The following is a 17,665-nucleotide window of genomic DNA, read 5'->3' as shown; positions in this document are numbered from 1 at the left end:
AGTCAGGGGCCCAGTGTCTGCGAGTCTGGGCCAGGGACAACCCACATCAAAGGCTGGGTATCGATACAAGTCATTTACCTTCATCGCTGCCAACTCGCTAGCACACAGCAAGTGTGCAACAGAATATTTTCCATTGTCCTGCATGAATGTAGTGCCTCAAAATTCAACACTACACATAATACAACTGACACCGTTATCTATGGCTCTAACCATCCAGCACATGCGGCTGCCACATGCACTTCAGTCACTCAAACTACTCCACAGCATGTCTCAGACATGCAACTACTACCACATAGGAAAATCAAGACAGCAAGCCCATGACAACTCCTGTATCTATATGCTCCCAACCAAGACACACTATTCTGACTTGGAAATATAGTTATTCCTTCATGACTGATCGATTAATTCTGTATTTCAGTATCCAACAGCACTGTCGGGGTATTTTCAACCACAGTGGTGTCCCAAGTACAATTTGTGCTTCATTGCTCCAGTGAACTGGACTCAATCCGGTGCTCCAATGCTGACTGTGTGCACCCATGTCTTCTTCCAGGTCCTCTGGTTTACTTTCCACATGCCAAAGATATGAAGGTTGGTAGGTGAATTGGCCACTAGTGTAGTTGGGAATCCTGAGGAAAATGAATCTGCTTGATAAGAACATGTGGAGGACAGGCTAAAGGGGAGGACAGCAAGGAAATGGGATTTATCTAAGCATGTATACATTCAATGAGACAAACAGCCTCTTTCTATACAGAAATACAAAGAAAGAAGGCCTATAGAGTTCAACACAATGTCTGACGAACATTTTCTCAGTTTGAGAAGGAAAGTCAATGTCGCCCTTGCCGTGACTCCCATATCCCATAAATTAATGAAAATGTAGTTTACCAAATACAGGACAAATTCCTTTTGACATTGGACCAGATTTGGAAATAAAATGTTAAAAACACATTTCTGTTTAAAGTACTAATTTCATTTTATCAAAATATGATCTGAAAAAGAAAAAATCAATTTGAACAATCCACTCAAACTCAGTTGCTTGTCTATCCTTCCTGAGTTTAAATGCAACTATTTCCTTATATGATAAATGAGGTATACACATCTCTTAATTAAGTAAAAAAGTGTCTCACCATGTTTGGTACTGGTTGCCAACACCTTGTAGGGCGTCAATTTCAAATCAAGATTTTCTTTCCGCAAAAGCTGAAATAGAAGCAAGATAATATTACAGTATTAGACATAAATACATATTTTTTCTATTTAAACATAGATCTTTTACAGTAAATTACTGACCTATAAGTATACAGTCATGCAAAATGGACACTGCCCTAGATTTCCTGCTGAGAGGAGTGAAAGGGAAATTAAGTTCAATGAAAATCCTGGTAATGCTAAATGTAAATATTTTTAGGAAATCTACAGTATGGTCTGTATACAAAGAACAGATAAAGAGGAAGGAAAAAGAAAACTGGAAATTTGAGGGAACTGAATCCTTTTGGAAATCCCCTCATTCATCTGGATGCCTTTTTTAAAAAAAACAATACTTGACTAAATAAATAGATCAGATCAAGAAATTATCTACACATCTGACTAATTAAGTAGGAAGAATCACAGAGGTTTACAACATAGGCAAACTAATGTAAATTAATCATATTGCCCTACTTGTACCTTGTGGTTCTGCATTACTGCCTGATTAGTCATATGAACTATAACTTAGTTCACAGTTATTTCACAAAAGAGATTTTGGGCATGGTTTTGCAGCTCTTTTTAAAAAAAGCCAAGTAATTTAAGAAGCTCCAAAATATATTTCCCATTTCTCATTGTATATGGTACTAAATCTAGCACAAGCTATTGGCAATCAGCACACAACAGCAGGTTTTAAGTGTTTGCTACTTGCTAAAGTATTTTGTTAGAAGAGTACAGATCAAATTTCTCCATCTCTATAATGAATTAGAGTTCTGCATGTAAAAATTATTTTCAGAATCATTTGGTTATTCAAATTTAATTTTTATTTAATCTTTTAAAGATTCAATTCCAAATGAATAAAGATAATTCAACATTTTCAAGGACTTTTATAGGAAAAGGTTTACAGCAGATCAGTGATGACAGTTCCATTAGGAAGTCCACAATAGAATGCACCATGGGAGATAAAGATCTCACTTAACTGTACAAGCATTGATTCCAGAAGCCTCTACTTTACAAAGTACTGATAGTTTTAGTCATCACAATGGGTCTAAGTCGAAAGAAATAGCAGGTAATTGCACTAATTTGAATATACAGCAAAGTGGACCACTTATCAGTGTACAAGCATAATGTTAACAATTTAAAAATGGCTAAGTTAGTTGGGTAATGGTGATGCAGTTGCTAAAGCTGCTGCACAAATCTGGAGACATGGGCTCAATCCTGACCTCCGGTGATGTCTGTGTGGATTTTGTATGCTTTCTCTGTGAGTGTGTGGGTACTTTAGTATCCAAAGGTGTGGAAGTTGTTAGGTTATTTGATTGCTATAGGAGAATGGTAGAATCTGGGGGGGGTCAGGGGTGGAGATCAAGAAAATATGTATATGAAGTAGAAGAGGAATGCTGTTAGTCTGTGAACCAGCAATGATTCCCAATAGTGCAATCCCTTATTAAGCAGAAATGGCTTCCTATGTCATACAAATATGGAAATAGGGGAAAACAGAGCTGCTATCCAATGGAAGGAGTTGCTGTGTTCAGCATACATGTCGATGAAATAATAAGGGAGACAAGTTTCTATTCTTTTCATATCTATCATTTGGTGTTTTTAATAGGTTCAAACAATACTGATAACTTAAGTTTTTCTCTAAACCTCAGCACATGCAACAATAATAAACCAATTATCAATATGTTATTGCAAGTCTCATTTTTTCTGCATCTTTTTAAATTAGATTACAGTTAGATTCAGTTTTAAATTAAGTTCTGTAATATTTCTGATCAGGGTGCGAATTTCCTTTGGTTATTTGCACTTCTATGTACCATACATTTGCTCTTAAATTACAACAATGAAAATCACAACTTTGAAGATTATAATTAACCAATAATGTTACATTTTTAAATAATAACATTTTCTACCTTGTCCATAAGTGAAATAATCTGCAGGATAAGTTGATCCTGACGGAGATCATCACCATGCTTGAATATGACAGGATATTTGCCTCCATCTTCAGTTTTAAATATCAACTTGGCTGGCATGAGTGCACTCTACAAGACAATATAAAAAAAAACTGCTTTTTTTCAAGTAGTTAAGATTTTTAGTTAGACTTCTCTCTTCATAATATTGTTTTGGTGTTGCTGCAAATGGAAAGCATTTAGTACTTCTAACAAAATTCCAAAAGAGTCGATATGGTGCTTAAAAAAAAAAACCCTAAGGAGACATTGTATTGCTGTGCGGTTACTCAATATTTTCTTCCATAAAACTGGAAGGTCATACTTTCACCAGATTACTACTCCTAAAACACTCTAATGGGGGGGGGGGGGCATTTCTCTTCTTCATATGATCAGAGGTCAGAATTTCAAGAATAAAGCAACCTATTTGTTATTCACCTTGTTAAATAATCACCAATGCAGTATGCATCAACTACAAAGTGCACTACAAGTTGTAAATAATGGCAAAGAAATGGCATATGTACAGTGGCATGCAAAAGTTTGGGAACCCCGGTCAAAATTTCTGTTACTGTGAATAGTTAAGTGAGTAGAAGATGAACTGATCTCCAAAAGTCATAAAGTTAAAGATGAAACATTCTGTTCAACATTTTAAGCAAGATTAGTGTATTATTTTTGTTTTGTACAATTTTAGAGTGAAAAAAATGAAAGGAGCACCATGCAAAAGTTTAGGCGCCCCAAAAGATTTGACCTTTCAGATAGATAACTTATACCAAGGTCTCAGACCTTAATTAGCTTGTTGGGGCTATGGCTTGTTCACAGTCATCGTTAGGAAAGGCCAGGTGATGCAAATTTCAAAGCTTTATAAATACCCTGACTCCTCAAACCTTGTCCCAACAATCAGCAGCCATGAGCTCCTCTAAGCAGCTGCCTACCACTCTGAAAATTAAAATAAATGATGCCCACAAAGCAGGAGAAGGCTATAAGAAGATGGCAAAGCGTTTTCAGGTAGCTGTATCCTCAGTTTGTAACATAATTAAGAAATGGCAGTTAACAGGAACGGTGGAGGTCAAGTTGAGGTCTGGAAGACCAAGAAAACTTTGCAAGAGAACTGCTCGTAGGATTGCTAGAAAGGCAAATCAAAACCCTCGTTTGACTGCAAAAGACCTTCAGAAAGATTTAGCAGACTCTGGAGTGGTGGTGCACTGTTCTACTGTGCAGTGACACCTGCACAAATATGACCTTCATGGAAAAGTCATCAGAAGAAAACCTTTCCTGCCTCCTCACCACAAAATTTAGCATCAGAAGTTTGCAAAGAAACATCTAAACAAGCCTGATGCATTTTGGAAACAAGTCCTGTGGACTGATGAAGTTAAAATAGAACTTTTTGGCCGCAATGAGCAAAGGTATGTTTGGAGAAAAAAGGGTGCAGAATTTCATGAAGAAGACACCTCTCCAACTGTTAAGCACGGGGGTGGATCAATCATGCTTTGGGCTTGTGTTGCAGCCAGTGACACGGGGAACATTTCACTGTTAGAGGGAAGAATGAATTCAATTAAATACCAGCAAATTCTGGAAGCAAATATCACACTGTTTAAAAAAAAAGCTGAAAATGAAAAAGAGGAATGGCTTCTGCAACAGGATAATGACCCTAAACACACCTCAAAATCCACAATGAACTACCTCAAGAGGCGCAAGCTGAAAGTTTTGCCATGGCCCTCACAGTCCCCCGACCTAAACATCATCGAAAATCTGTGGATAGACCTCAGAGGTACTGACCATGCAGGGTGCCCAAACTTTTGCTTCGGGCCCTTTTCCTTTTTTGTTATTTTGAAACTGTAAAAGATTGAAATAACACAGTAATCTTGCTTAAAATATTAAGGAAATGTGTCATCTTTAACCTTATGCCTTTGGGAAATCAGGTCATCTGTTACTTGCTTAGCTATTCACAGTAACAGAAATTTTGACCAGGGGTGCCCAAACTTTTGCATGCCACTCTAGTTTAATCTGCATAAGTGTGAAGTGAGGTATTACACTTAGGAAGGTCAAATGCAAGAGGAAAGTGTATGTAATGGCAGGACCCTTAGGAGCACTGAAGTACAGAGGAACCTTGAGGTATAAATCGGTAGCTGTCTGAAAGTGGCAACACAACATGTAAAAGGAATGAATGGCATACTGGTTTTCAATAGTCAGGGCACTGAGTAAAAACAGATCTTTTGTTGAGCTTTTTTAGTGGGCTTTAATCAGTGGGGACCAATAAAAAGGAGGTATAAGCGGAGCAGTCATTGTGTGCAACAGGAATTCTGCAGATGCTGGAAATTCAAGCAACACACATCAAAGTTGTTGGTGAATGCTTCAGGCCAGGCAGCAACTTTGATGTGTGTTGCAGTCATTGTGTGAGTGGGGCAGTGTTAGAGTGGTCTGGCTTCAGATCAATGGGCTTGGGCAAGCATAGGCACAGGTTCTAAGCAAGTTTCTAGTAAGTTAATTTTTTCTGTTGTACACATTTTTTCTGTTTTTCTGTTGTAAGGGAATTCTGGGAGACCTCCAGCGTCCTTGATAACTACATCTGCACAAAGTGTATCGAGCTGTAGTTCTTTATAGACTTCGTTATGGAACTGGAGCTGCACCTCAATGACCTTCAGCTCATATGGGAAAATGAGGAGGTGATAGATAAGAGCTACATAGAGGTAGTCACTCTGAAGTCACAGGAGGCAGATATTTGGGTGACTGTCAGGTGAGAGAAAGAGAATAGGCAGCCAATGCAGAGTACTCCTTTGATTGCTCCCCTCAATAATAATTATACCAGTTTGGATATTGTTGGGGGGGGAGGGGGTAATCTATCAAGGGGAAACTGCAGTGACCAGGTCTCTGGCATCGAATCAGGCTCTGTGACTTAGAAGGGAAGTGGGGAGAAGAGAAGTGCAGGAGTTAAAGTGGATTCCATAATCAGAAGAGTAGAAAGCAGATTCTGTGGATGTGAAAGGGTCAGGCAGATATTATGTTTCCTCCCAGGTACCAGGTTCAGATCAGATCCATGGCATTCTAAAGGAGCAGGGTGAACATAGGGAGTTAGGCAGACAGCTGAACAGCAGGACTCCAGAGTAGTATTCTCTGGATTACTGCCTATGCCATGTGCCAGTGAGGGTAAGAACAGGATGATTTGGTAGATGAATGTGTGGGTGAAGAATTGGTGCAGGGGGTAGTGTTTGAGACCTCTGAATCATTGGAATCCCTTCTGGGCAAGGCCTGACCTGCACAAAAAGGACAGGTTACACCTGAACCAGAGGGGAATCAGTATCCTTGTGGGCAGGTTTGCTAGAGCTGTTGGAGAGGGTTTAAACTAATTTAGCAGGAAGATGAGAACCAGTGATCAGGCTGAGGATGCAGTGGTTGGTATACAAATAGATGCAATGTGTAGTGAGACTGTGAGGAAGTAAAAAGCCAAAATCAAAAAGGGTTATGAATACAGGACTAAAGGTGTTAAATTTGAATGCATGCAGTATACGAAATAAGATAGGTGATCTTGTAGTAATTAGAAGGTATAATGTGAGTGTCTCTGAGTTGTGGGTGAAAGAAGATCATAGATGGGAGCTTAACGTCCAAGGATAAAGAATGTATCAAAAAGACAGACGGGCAGGAAGAGAAAGTAGGGTGGCTCTGTTGGTTAAAAAAAATTAATCAAATCTTTAGAAAGGAGGTGACATAGACATAGAATCCTTGTGGGTAGAGTTATGAAACTGCAAGGGTAAAAAGACCCTTATGGGAGCTATATACAGGCCTCTGAACAGTAGCTAGAATGTGGGCTACAAATTACAACAGGAGATAGAAAAGGCATGTAAAAAGGCCAATGTTGCAACAATCATGGGAGATTTCAATATGCAGGTAGACTGGGAAAATCAGGTTGGTGCTGGATCCCAAGAAAAGGAATTTGTAGAATGGCTTTTAAAGAGTAGCTTGTGGTTCAGCCCACAAGGGGAATGACAATTCTAGACTAGGCATTATGTAATAACCCAGATTTGATTAGGGAGCTTAAGGTAAAGGAAACCCTTAGGAGTGAGTAACCATAATATGATAAAATTCACCTGCAGTTTCAGAAGAAGTTAAGTCTGGATATATCAGTGTTACTACAGAGTAAAAGGAATTACAGAGGTTTGAGAGGGGAACTGGCCAAAGTTGATTGGAAGAGGATGCTTGCAGGGATAATGGCAGAACAGTAATGGCTGGTGTTTCTGGGGATATTCGGAAAATACAGGAAAGACACATCCCAAAGATAAAGTATTCTAAAGAGAGGATAAGGCAACTATGACTGACAAGGGAAATCAAAGGCAGCATAAAAGCTAGAGAGGGCACACAATGTAGCAAAAATTAGTGGGAAGATAGAGCACTGGGAAGTTTTTAAAAACCACCAGAAAGCAACTAAAAACCCATAGAGAGAAACGATGAAATATGAAGGTAAGTAAGCCAATAATATAAAACGGGATATCAAGTTTTTTTGCCCAGGTATATAAAGAGTAAAGAGATGAGGTTGGATATCCGACCACTAGAAAATGATGCTGCAGTTGTAGAAATGGGGGACATAGAAATAGTGGACAAATTTAATAAGTACTTTGCAACAGTCTTCATTGTGGAAGATGCGAGTGTATTGGGGGCAGACATGAATGTTGTTGCTATTGCTAAGGAGGTGCTTGGGAAGCTGAAATGTCTGAAGGTAGATAAATCACCTGGACTAGATGAACTACACCCCAGCGTTCTGAAGAGAAGTAGCTGAAGAAACTGGGAGGCATTAGAGCTTTCAAAAATCACTAGATTCTGGAATGGTCCTTAAGAAGGGAGGGAGGCAGCAGAAAGGAAATTATAAGCCAGTTAGCCAGAGTTCAGTGGTCAGAAAGATGTTGGAATCTATTATTAAGGATAAGGTTTCAGAGTACTTGGAGGCACATGGTAAAAAGGGCCAAAGTCAGCATGGTTTTCGAAAGAGGAAATTTTGCCTGATAAACCTGGTGGAATTTTTTGAGAAAATAACAGGCAGGACAGATAAAGAAGAGTCAATGGTGTTATTTTTATTTGGACTTTTAGAAGTCCTTTGACAAGTTATGGAGGCTGCTCAACAAGGTAAGAGTCCTATGATATTTCAGGAAAAGTACTAAAATGGAGTGGTGTGCTGCAGAGGTTGCTGTTGGGACCACTTCTTTTCACATTATATGTTAAAGGAATTGATAGCTTTGTTGCTAAGTTGATGGACGATACAAATATAGGTAGAGGGGCAGGTAGTATTGAGGAAGAAGAGTGTCTGCAGAAGGACTTAGATTGGGAGAAATGGGCAAAGAAGTGGCAAATGGAACATAATGTACAGAAATGTGTAGTCATTCACTTTGGCTGAACGAATAAGGATATGGACAATTTTCTAAAAGGGGAGAAATTTCAAAAATTAGAAGTGCAAAGGGACGGGATTCCTCGTGCAGGATTCATTGAAGGCTAACTTGCAGGATGAGTCAGTGGTAAGGAAGGCAAATGCAACGTTAGCTTTCATTTCAAAAGAACTAGAATACAAAAGCAAGGAATTAATAATGAGGTTTTATAAGGCATTGGTCAGACTGCACAGAGTATTGTGAGCAGTTTTGGGCCCCTTCTCTATGAAAAGATGTGCTGGCTTTGGAGAAGGTCCAGAGGAGGTTCAAATGAATTAAAGGGTTAACACGAGGAGCATTTGATTGCCCTGGGCCTGTAGTCGCTGGAGTTTATGAGAATGAGGCAGGATCTCATTGAAACCTACTGAATATTGAAAGGCCTGGATAGAGTGGATGAGGTAAGGATGTTTTTGAAAGAGGGTGAGTCTGGGATCAAAGGGTACAGCCTCAGAATTAATAGATAATCATTTAGAACAGAGATGAGGAAAAAAATTCTTTAGCAAGAGGGTGGAGAATCTGTGGAATTCATTGCCAGATGGTTATGCAAGCCAAGCCACTGGGCATATTTAACCAGGGCTTCAATGATAATGGAGAGATTGCAGGAGAAAGTGGTTGAGAGGGATAATAAATCAACCATAGTGGGATGGCAGAGCAGACTTGATGGGCCAAATAGCCTAATTCTGCTCTTATGGCCTTATGGTCAACAGTTGGGAAGCCATGGTCAAAGTCAAGTCAAGAATATTTATTATGAAAATGTATATATTCTTCTATTTACTTCCCTTAAACTCATTTTCTTGCAGGTGTTTATAAAACAAAAGAAATACAATAGAATTCTTGAAGAACGATAAACAAAGACTGGCAAACACAAATTGAGCAAATAATTAAAAAAATACTGAGAACATCAGTTGCAGTTGTAAAGTCCTTGAAGTCTATAAGTTGTTGAATCAGTTCAACTGGTGCAGCTATATAAAAGCACTGAATTGTTAACATGCACACTTCTGGTCACTGCATTACAGGATGGATGTGGAGGCTTTGGAGAGGGTGCAGAACAGATTTACCAGGATGCTGCCTGGATTAGATAGCATTAACCATAAGGAGAGATTGGACAAACTCGGAATGCCTTTTTCTGGAGTATTGCTGGATTGGTGGATATAAAATTATGTGAGGTACAGATAGAGTAAGTAGACAGAGTCTTTCTTCCATGGCAGGAATCTCAAATACTTAAGGCCATAGATTTAAACTAAGAGATGGAAAGTAGGAAGGAAATCAATGAAGCAAGCTTTATTCTTTTACACAGAAGTGGTAGGCACCTGGAATACACTGCTAAGAAAGATGGTGAAAGCAGATACAATAACAACATTTAAGTGGCATTTAGATAGAAACATGACCATACAAGGAACATGCACTGGCAGATGTACAGTTTAAATTAGCATTGGTTGGCACAAACATGTTCCAAGGGGCCTTTCCTTTGCTGCAAAGATCCATGAGTATATTCTAAAATAGCAAATGTATTTTGGTCACAATCCTCACACCCACTTCTTGCCCCACAGAAACTGGAGAAGGTCAGCAGGCAAAGGGAACTCGTTTGAGTTTCACTCCAAGGTACACATTGAAATTCTATCATCATTTTGGCATTAAAACCCTACCAATCACTTTTTAAAAACATTAACCAAATATCCTAATTCAATGTCAACCTTCAAAAGGCAGGCTATCTACAAAACAGCCTACTGGATGACTAATTACAGGACAGGTGAGAATTGAGGAGTAATCAGAAGGCAAACAAATGGAAAGTGCTAGAACCATAAAAGTAAAGTAGAAATGCAAAAAAGGACAAGTCGGGTGGCAGTTGAAACATTAACTGTTTCCCTTTTCATAAATACTACCTAACTCACTGGGTATTTTCACCAATTTGTTGGATTCACTTGTAAGTTCCAAGGGCAGTAAGGAGCTTGGGCTCACCTTTATAAACAGAAAAGAGGTTTTATACAAATATCAGCCAGTCTACATTTGGTTTCCCTATGGGAGGTTGTCAGTAAAAACCTGCTTCAGCCAGAAGGAATATTTGGGTCTCTGTAATAGTGGGAAAAGGTCAGAAAAGCAGATGTTGCAAATGCTGTAGTTGTGTGAAAAGGGGAGATGGAAGACTACATCAGGAACTCAGAGTAATAGTCCTATTGGAATGGTGTAAAAGGGAGTAGAGAGGAAGATAAGTCTGGTGATGGCAACACTGCCAGAAATTAGTGTTAAACAACTCAATGCAGAGGAAGGTGGGCAGGCAAGAAAGGATAAGAGGATCTCTATGGGAAAGAGACGACGAGAATTTAACTGCAGAAAATGGAAAAGTTTGTGTTTAAGAGCCCAGTAAACTAAAGATGGGTAAGACATTATTAGGAAAAAAAAGGATGGTATTCTGGAAGCACAAGTGTAGATATTCAGAGATTAAGTAGAAGAAGGTTTTGTAAAGATACTTATGGTTGTCAGTAGGCTCAATGATCTGTCCTCTGAGATAAATAAGAAATTCAACAATCAGAAGGAAAAAGTCAGGCATGGACCATAGGAAAGTGCAAGCAGGGTAGAAATCATGAGCAAAGATAATGAGACTTTCAAATTCTACATTAGATCATGAAGCAATCCGATATTGCCGAAAGTACAGTAAATGAGCAAGGAAATCTTATAAAGAGTATTCCACTTGTGTCACAAAGAGAAGCACAGATTGAATCCATGCAGTTACTCCCTTGATTTGGAGATGGTGGTGGAGTTTTAAGTTGTTCAACATGATAATATAAAGAACCAAGTTAAGGAGGAGAAAGGGAGTTTGTTTGCGCCCCTATTCAAAGGAAAATCAACGGACCTTCAGGCCAAGTTGGTGAGGGAAGAAGTGTGGATAAATTGGCATCCATGATGAAAATAAACTGATTGGGACCTAAAAACTGTCTACGTAGTGGTGAGTACCATAGAAGCAAGTTAAAGGACACTAGAAAAGGGTAGAGTTAAGTTAGCAACTAAGTTACAGCAAACAAGATATAAACAATGGCTATTCCAGGTCATTCATTTTTATGGATCTTGGTGGAGGAAGAATTGATCTGTGCATAGTTGGGGGTAAAGAAAGCTACTGGCTATGTAAGGAAGCATCTTATAAGGAGTGTTTTTTTTTAATTTTTCACATCAGTGAGTAGAAGGCAACTGTCTGATGTTTGAAGTAGAATTATAATCTAAAAGGAGGTAAGAGAGTGCGACATTCAATTTCTGTGGGGTAGAGGAAATTCTGCCAAACAACATCAGGCTTGATAAAAACATTGACCTGGTAGCCACTTCCAGCAAATACAACATATTCTATCATTTACTTTCTTTGTCCTCTTAGTTTTCTTTCATCTGCTTCTCTTCATATCTCTTTCAGAAAGATCATCTGATATTAACACATCTTCACCACTCTTCCAGCCACACTATCACCATTTAAGTGATAATCTCACTTTGCCTTTACCCTGTCATAAATATTTAATTTCTTCTCTCCATTCTTCCATTTTACTCACTCCCCGCCCCCCCCCCCATCTTTTCAAGCACATTTGATTTTTAACTTTTCCTAGTTCTGACAAAAGGGCATTCAATCAGGAATAACACATACAAAATGCTGGAACTAAGCAGGCAGGCAGCATCTATCGAAAGGAATAAAAAGTTGACGTTTCAGGCCAAGACCCATCATCAGGATGGTAATAAAGTGGGAAGCAACCAGGATAAGGTGGGGGGGGAAGGAAGGAGTACTAACTAGAAGGTGATAGGTCAAGCCAGGTGAGGGGGAGGGGGAATGAAATGAGAAGCTGAGAGGTGACAGATGGAAGAGGTAAAGGGCTGAAGAAAGAATGTGATGCGAGGAAAGTGGAGCATGGGAGAAAGGCAAGAAGGAGGGCACGACAGAGAGGTGATAGGCAGGTGAGGAGAAAAGAGAGGTAAGAAGGGAGCCAGAGTGGGGAATGGAAGAAAGTTAAACATCCACAGCCTTTTGATATAAATTGTGGCTCATCAGCCTTTTAACTTACGCAAAATTTGTAATTCGTGGTTACATCCTCAAGGTGTTAACCAGACTGAATGCTATTCATCTTGCTAAGACACAGAGTTGGACAAAAGTCCGTGAATAAATATATTTAAAGTACAACTCGCTTTCTGAAGCGAAAATCATTAGATACTCTATAAAAAAAAATGTATAGTTCTCTAATGCACTATATGGCTATTAGATATTCGTCAGTTTGATAGATGTCTACCACAGTTCCGACACATTTATATTGTAGATAAATGATTACCTATTCATATATTTTTAAATCTTCCAAGCATACTGAAATGAACTGCTGTTTTTTTTTTTTACCATAATTGCATCCATTATAGAATAACAGACAGTAAGGTATGCATATCTAGCTGTCAGTTCACTGAAAACCTACATGCCAAACCATCTTAGTGAAACTAGAACACATTAGGACAGCTGCCTATAACTGAAAACATGATTGCCTGAGTTTTATAATATTCATATCATTTTAAAAAAAAACCTTTATTGCCTCACCATTCAAGTGATTATTATCCTCCAAACCTGCAACCCAAGATATGTGCTCTTCTAATTGTCCTTCAAAATCGCTCAACTTTAGTTACTCCAATATTGGCTTTGGTCATTTCTGGAAATATGAAACCATACAACCATAAGATGCATGAGGAAAATTAGGCCATTTGGCCTATCGAGTTTGCTCCACCATTTCATCATGGCTGACCTCCAATTTTCCTCTCAGACCCAATCTCCTGCCTTCTCCCTTCATGCCCTGACCAATCAAGAATCTATCAACCTCTGCCTTAAATATACATAAAGACTTAGCCTCCATAGCTGCCTGTGGCAAAGAATTTCACAAATTCACCAGTCTCTAGCTAAAGAAATTCCTCCTCATCTCTATTCTGAGGCCATGTCCTCTGGTCTTAGACTCTCCCATCATAGGAAAGATTCTCTCCAGATCTAGGGCCTTTCACATTTCAATAGATTCCAATGAGGTCATCCCTTACTCTTCTGAATTCCAGTGAATACAGGCCCAGAGTCATCAAACGCTCTTCATATGACAAGCCATCCAATCCTGGAATCATTTTCGGGAATGTCCTTTGAACCCTCTCCAGCTTCAGCACATCCTTTCTTGGATAAGGAGCCCATAACTGCTCACAATACTCTAAGTGAGGCCTCACCAGTGCTTTATAAAGTCTCAACATTGCATCCTTGCTTTTATATTCTAATCCTCTTGAAATGAATGCTAGCATTGCATTTGCTTTCCTCACCACAGACTCAACCTGCAAATTAACCTTTAGGGAATCCTGCACAAGGACTCCCAAGTCCCTTTGCGCCTTAGTTTGTATTTTCTCTCCATTAGAAAAAAGTTAATCCTTTCATTTCTCCTACACTTCACAACACTGTATTCCATCTGCCATTTATTTGTCCGTTCTCCTAAAATGTCAAAGTTCTTCTGTAGTCTCTCTACTTCCTTAAAACTACCTGCTCCACCACCTATCTTCAAATCGTCTGCAAACTCTGCAACAAAGCCATCAATTCCATCATCCAAATCATTGATGTACAATGTAAAAAGAATCTGTTCCAACACAGACCCCTGTGGAATATCACTAGTCTCCAGCACCATACCAGAAAAGACCCCCTTTATTCCCACCCTTTGCCTCCTGCCAATTAGCCAATGCTTTATCCTTGCTAGAATCTTTGCTGTAACACAACAGACTTGTTAAACGGACTCAAGTGTGGCACCTTGTCAAAGGCCTTCTGAAAATCCAAGCACACAACATCAACTAATTCTCCTTTGTCTATCCTGCTTGTTATTTCTTCAAAGAATTCCACCCAGATTTGTTAGGCAAGATTTTGCCCTGAAGAAACCATGCTTATTTTTTCATGTGCCTCTAAGTACCCTGAAACCTCATCCTTAATAATCAACTCCTACATCTTCTCAACCAGAGGTCCGACTAACTGGTCCATAGTTTCCTTCCTTCTGCCTATCTCCTTTCTTGAAGAGTGACATTTGCAATTTTCCAGTTTTCCAGAACCATTCCAGAATCTACTGATCCTTGAAAGAACAGTACTAATGCCTCCACAATCTCTTCAGCCACCTCCTTCAGACCTCTGGGGTGTATACCATCTGGTCCAGGTGACTTATCTACCTTCTGACCTTTCAGTTTCCCAAGAACCTTCTCTCTAGTAATGGTAACTTCACAAACTCATGCCCCGACACTTGGAAATTCCACCATATTGCTAGTGTCTTCTACAGTGAAGACTGATGCAAAATACATATTCAGTTTATCCACAATTTCTTTGTCCCTCATTCTCAAATCTCTTTTACACTGTATGTATCCGAAGTAACTTTTGGTATCCTCTTTAATATTATTGGCAAGCTTACTTTCATACTCCATCTTTACCTTATTAATGATGTTTTAGTTGCCTTCAGTCGGTTTTTAAAAGTTTCCCACTTCTCTAACTTCCTACTAGTTTTTGCTCTATTACATGCCCTTCCTTTGGCTTTTTATGTTGGCTTTGAATTATCTTGTTAACTACGGTTGTGTCATCTTGCCCTTATAATACTTCTTCCTCTTTGGGATATACATTTCCTGTGCTTTCCAAATTGCTTCCAGAAATTCCAGCTACTCTGCCATCATCCCTGCCAGTGTTGTTTTCCAGTCAATTCTGGTCAACTCCTCTCTCATGACTCTGTAATTCCCTTTACTCCACTGTAATACTGATGCATCCGACTTTAGCTTCTCCTTCAACAAATTTCAAAGTGAATTCAATCATATTATAATCACATGCCCATAAGGGTTCCTTTATCTTAAGCTCTCTAATCAATTCCGGTTTATTGCACAACACCCAATCCAGAATAGCTGATCCAATGGTAGAGTCAACCACGAGCTGCTCTAAAAACCCATGTCGTAGGCACTCTAGAAATTCCCCCTCCTGGAATCCTGCACCAGGATATACTCAGGACATGAACACTACACTTACTGGAAGCTGTTCTTGGAACGTGGATGATGATTATGGTTTTGGACATTTGAAAATTGAATAGATTCATGATCCACCCTGTTAATTTTTACTTTCTTTCCAAAGATCTTACCCGTAGAGTGCCTGATTAGGTGCCGATGTTAGGTGCAATGGAAGAGCGATGTTTGATAAAGCAAAGGTTGAGAATAAAGAAAAACATAGAAGCTGGGATTTTGATATAATAATAAAAGCTGTTCAGGTTTACCATTTTTTTCTGTTTTATACAATTAGTTGGATGTGCCTTAAGATACTCCTACTCTTTCAGGCTCAAACAATAGTGTGGGTAAGGTTTGACCTCAGTGATTCAGATTTTTTCCATGTTTTGTCTGCCACAATTGTAAAGGCCAATGAAACCAGAATGCCAATAATTAAAAGTAGAAATTTAATTTCATACAAAATAGTACAATTTTTTAAAGAAAAGATTTTTTTATTATTGTACACACAATAAAGCATTACCCATATTTACCTTAAACAGAGTTGCCTTTTCTGGGATGATACCTCTGATTTTAACTTGTGGCTCTAAAGGTAAAGGTATCGGTTCAATTTCTGATAAATTCACTTTTTCATTGTCTGCTAACAAAGTTTGCAGCCTTTCAATCTAGAAAGGAAAAAAAAAGTATAACATTTAATGTAGGCGATAAGAATATAGCATTATCAGCAAGTAGCATAAAATGATTGGGAAAGAAGATAGGCAGAAGAAAGGATTATCTTGTCATTATCCTCTGAAGTCTCTGGGGCCTTGCAATACCCATAACAACTTTCACGCTTCTCTAATTTACACCATAGAAATAGTTAATTGACTGAATCACATCTCAACTACCAAGGTCACTGAAGATGCTGTACAAATTTTATTCTCTAAGAAAGAGAAATTTATCTGTACAATACAGACAATGTGAGAACACTGTCACACCCAACCATCCTGGCACAGTCACAGGACTGCTGTCCTCCAATGATCTATCCTTAATCCTTTTTTTTACAAGCTAAGCCAACAAAATTGTCTATTTTTAATACAGTAATATGACTCAAAGCAGCATAAAACAGCAGTTCACATCAATTTTCATGTCTATAGCATTGACATCCAGTTTCACCAACAGCTCTCTTGTGGCTCCTACAAAAAACAATGCTCAAATGCATTCTAGCTTTATATAAATTTTCTCTAACTGCTGGGAAGATGAAAACTTATTATATTCAATCCCCACTACAAATTCCATCGCTTTCCATGGCAACGATCTGAAAATGAACTGGAATTTGATAAGAAGGGTATTCGTATTCTACATATTTGTGCTTTGCTTTTCAGTCATTTTCAGCCCTGGAATGTTGCCCAAACATCACTTCACCTCAGTCCAGCTGCAGTGAAATTCTCATCTAGCCCTGCATCACCTTTAAACCTAACTATTCAAATGAACTCGCAGCTAATGCCTCCATAAATTTAAGATTAACCCCATTGTTCCAGGCCTACCATGCATGATCCATTCAGCCACCACTCCTGAAGCTGTCAATCTGCTACCTCCAGGCTGGGCAATACCTTCACTTTTGTTATCTAATCCTTTGATGTCTTTGACCCATTGTTACCTAATCTACCTTTGCCAATCTCTCCATCCCTTCATGACCTCTAATTGCCACCAGTTCTGGCATTTTGTCCATCCTCTATCTAGTCTCTTAAGTAGCTTCAAATAATAATATATATTATTTATTTTTTGCACAATTTTTAATCTATTCAATATATGCATAGTGTAATTATTTATTATTTTCTTCTTCTTCTATATTATGTACTGCATCGAACTGCTGCTGCTAAGTTAACAAATTTCATGGCACATGCCGGTGATAATAAATCTGATTCTGATTCCGATCATTCCATCCCTAGTTTCTGGGATTTCTCCTTCAAACCACTTTCTTTCTTGGTTCTTTAAGACAACCAATACAACCAACATCTTTTGATTCAACTTTTGCCCATTTGCTTTATTGCAGTTTGTGAAATTAAACCAGGGCAGGTTATACACAGTGAATGGCAACCTGAGGAAAAAAGAACATTACACTACAGTACAGGTCCTTTGGCCCACGATATTGTGCTGACTCATAAAATACATACTCCT

At 38.7% G+C, this 17,665-nt stretch overlaps 1 protein-coding gene across 2 annotated transcripts in view; it reads right to left on the bottom strand.

Annotated features, from left to right (window-relative positions):
• Window positions 1-17,665, bottom strand: part of pik3c3 (phosphatidylinositol 3-kinase, catalytic subunit type 3) — a 137,279-nt gene that overhangs the window by 46,472 nt on the left and 73,142 nt on the right. For both annotated transcript variants that reach the window (XM_072252439.1, XM_072252437.1), the window contains exons 16-18: window positions 16,039-16,170; window positions 3,081-3,209; window positions 1,125-1,194 (exon numbers count right to left, since the gene is read on the bottom strand). In XM_072252439.1, coding sequence (XP_072108540.1) covers window positions 1,125-1,194; window positions 3,081-3,209; window positions 16,039-16,170 — 331 coding nt within the window. The remainder of the gene's footprint in view (window positions 1-1,124; window positions 1,195-3,080; window positions 3,210-16,038; window positions 16,171-17,665) is intronic.

This window comes from Mobula birostris, chromosome 3, assembly GCF_030028105.1.
Source record: "Mobula birostris isolate sMobBir1 chromosome 3, sMobBir1.hap1, whole genome shotgun sequence".
NCBI lineage: Eukaryota > Metazoa > Chordata > Chondrichthyes > Myliobatiformes > Myliobatidae > Mobula > Mobula birostris.
This window is presented reverse-complemented; position numbering and strand designations above follow the sequence as displayed.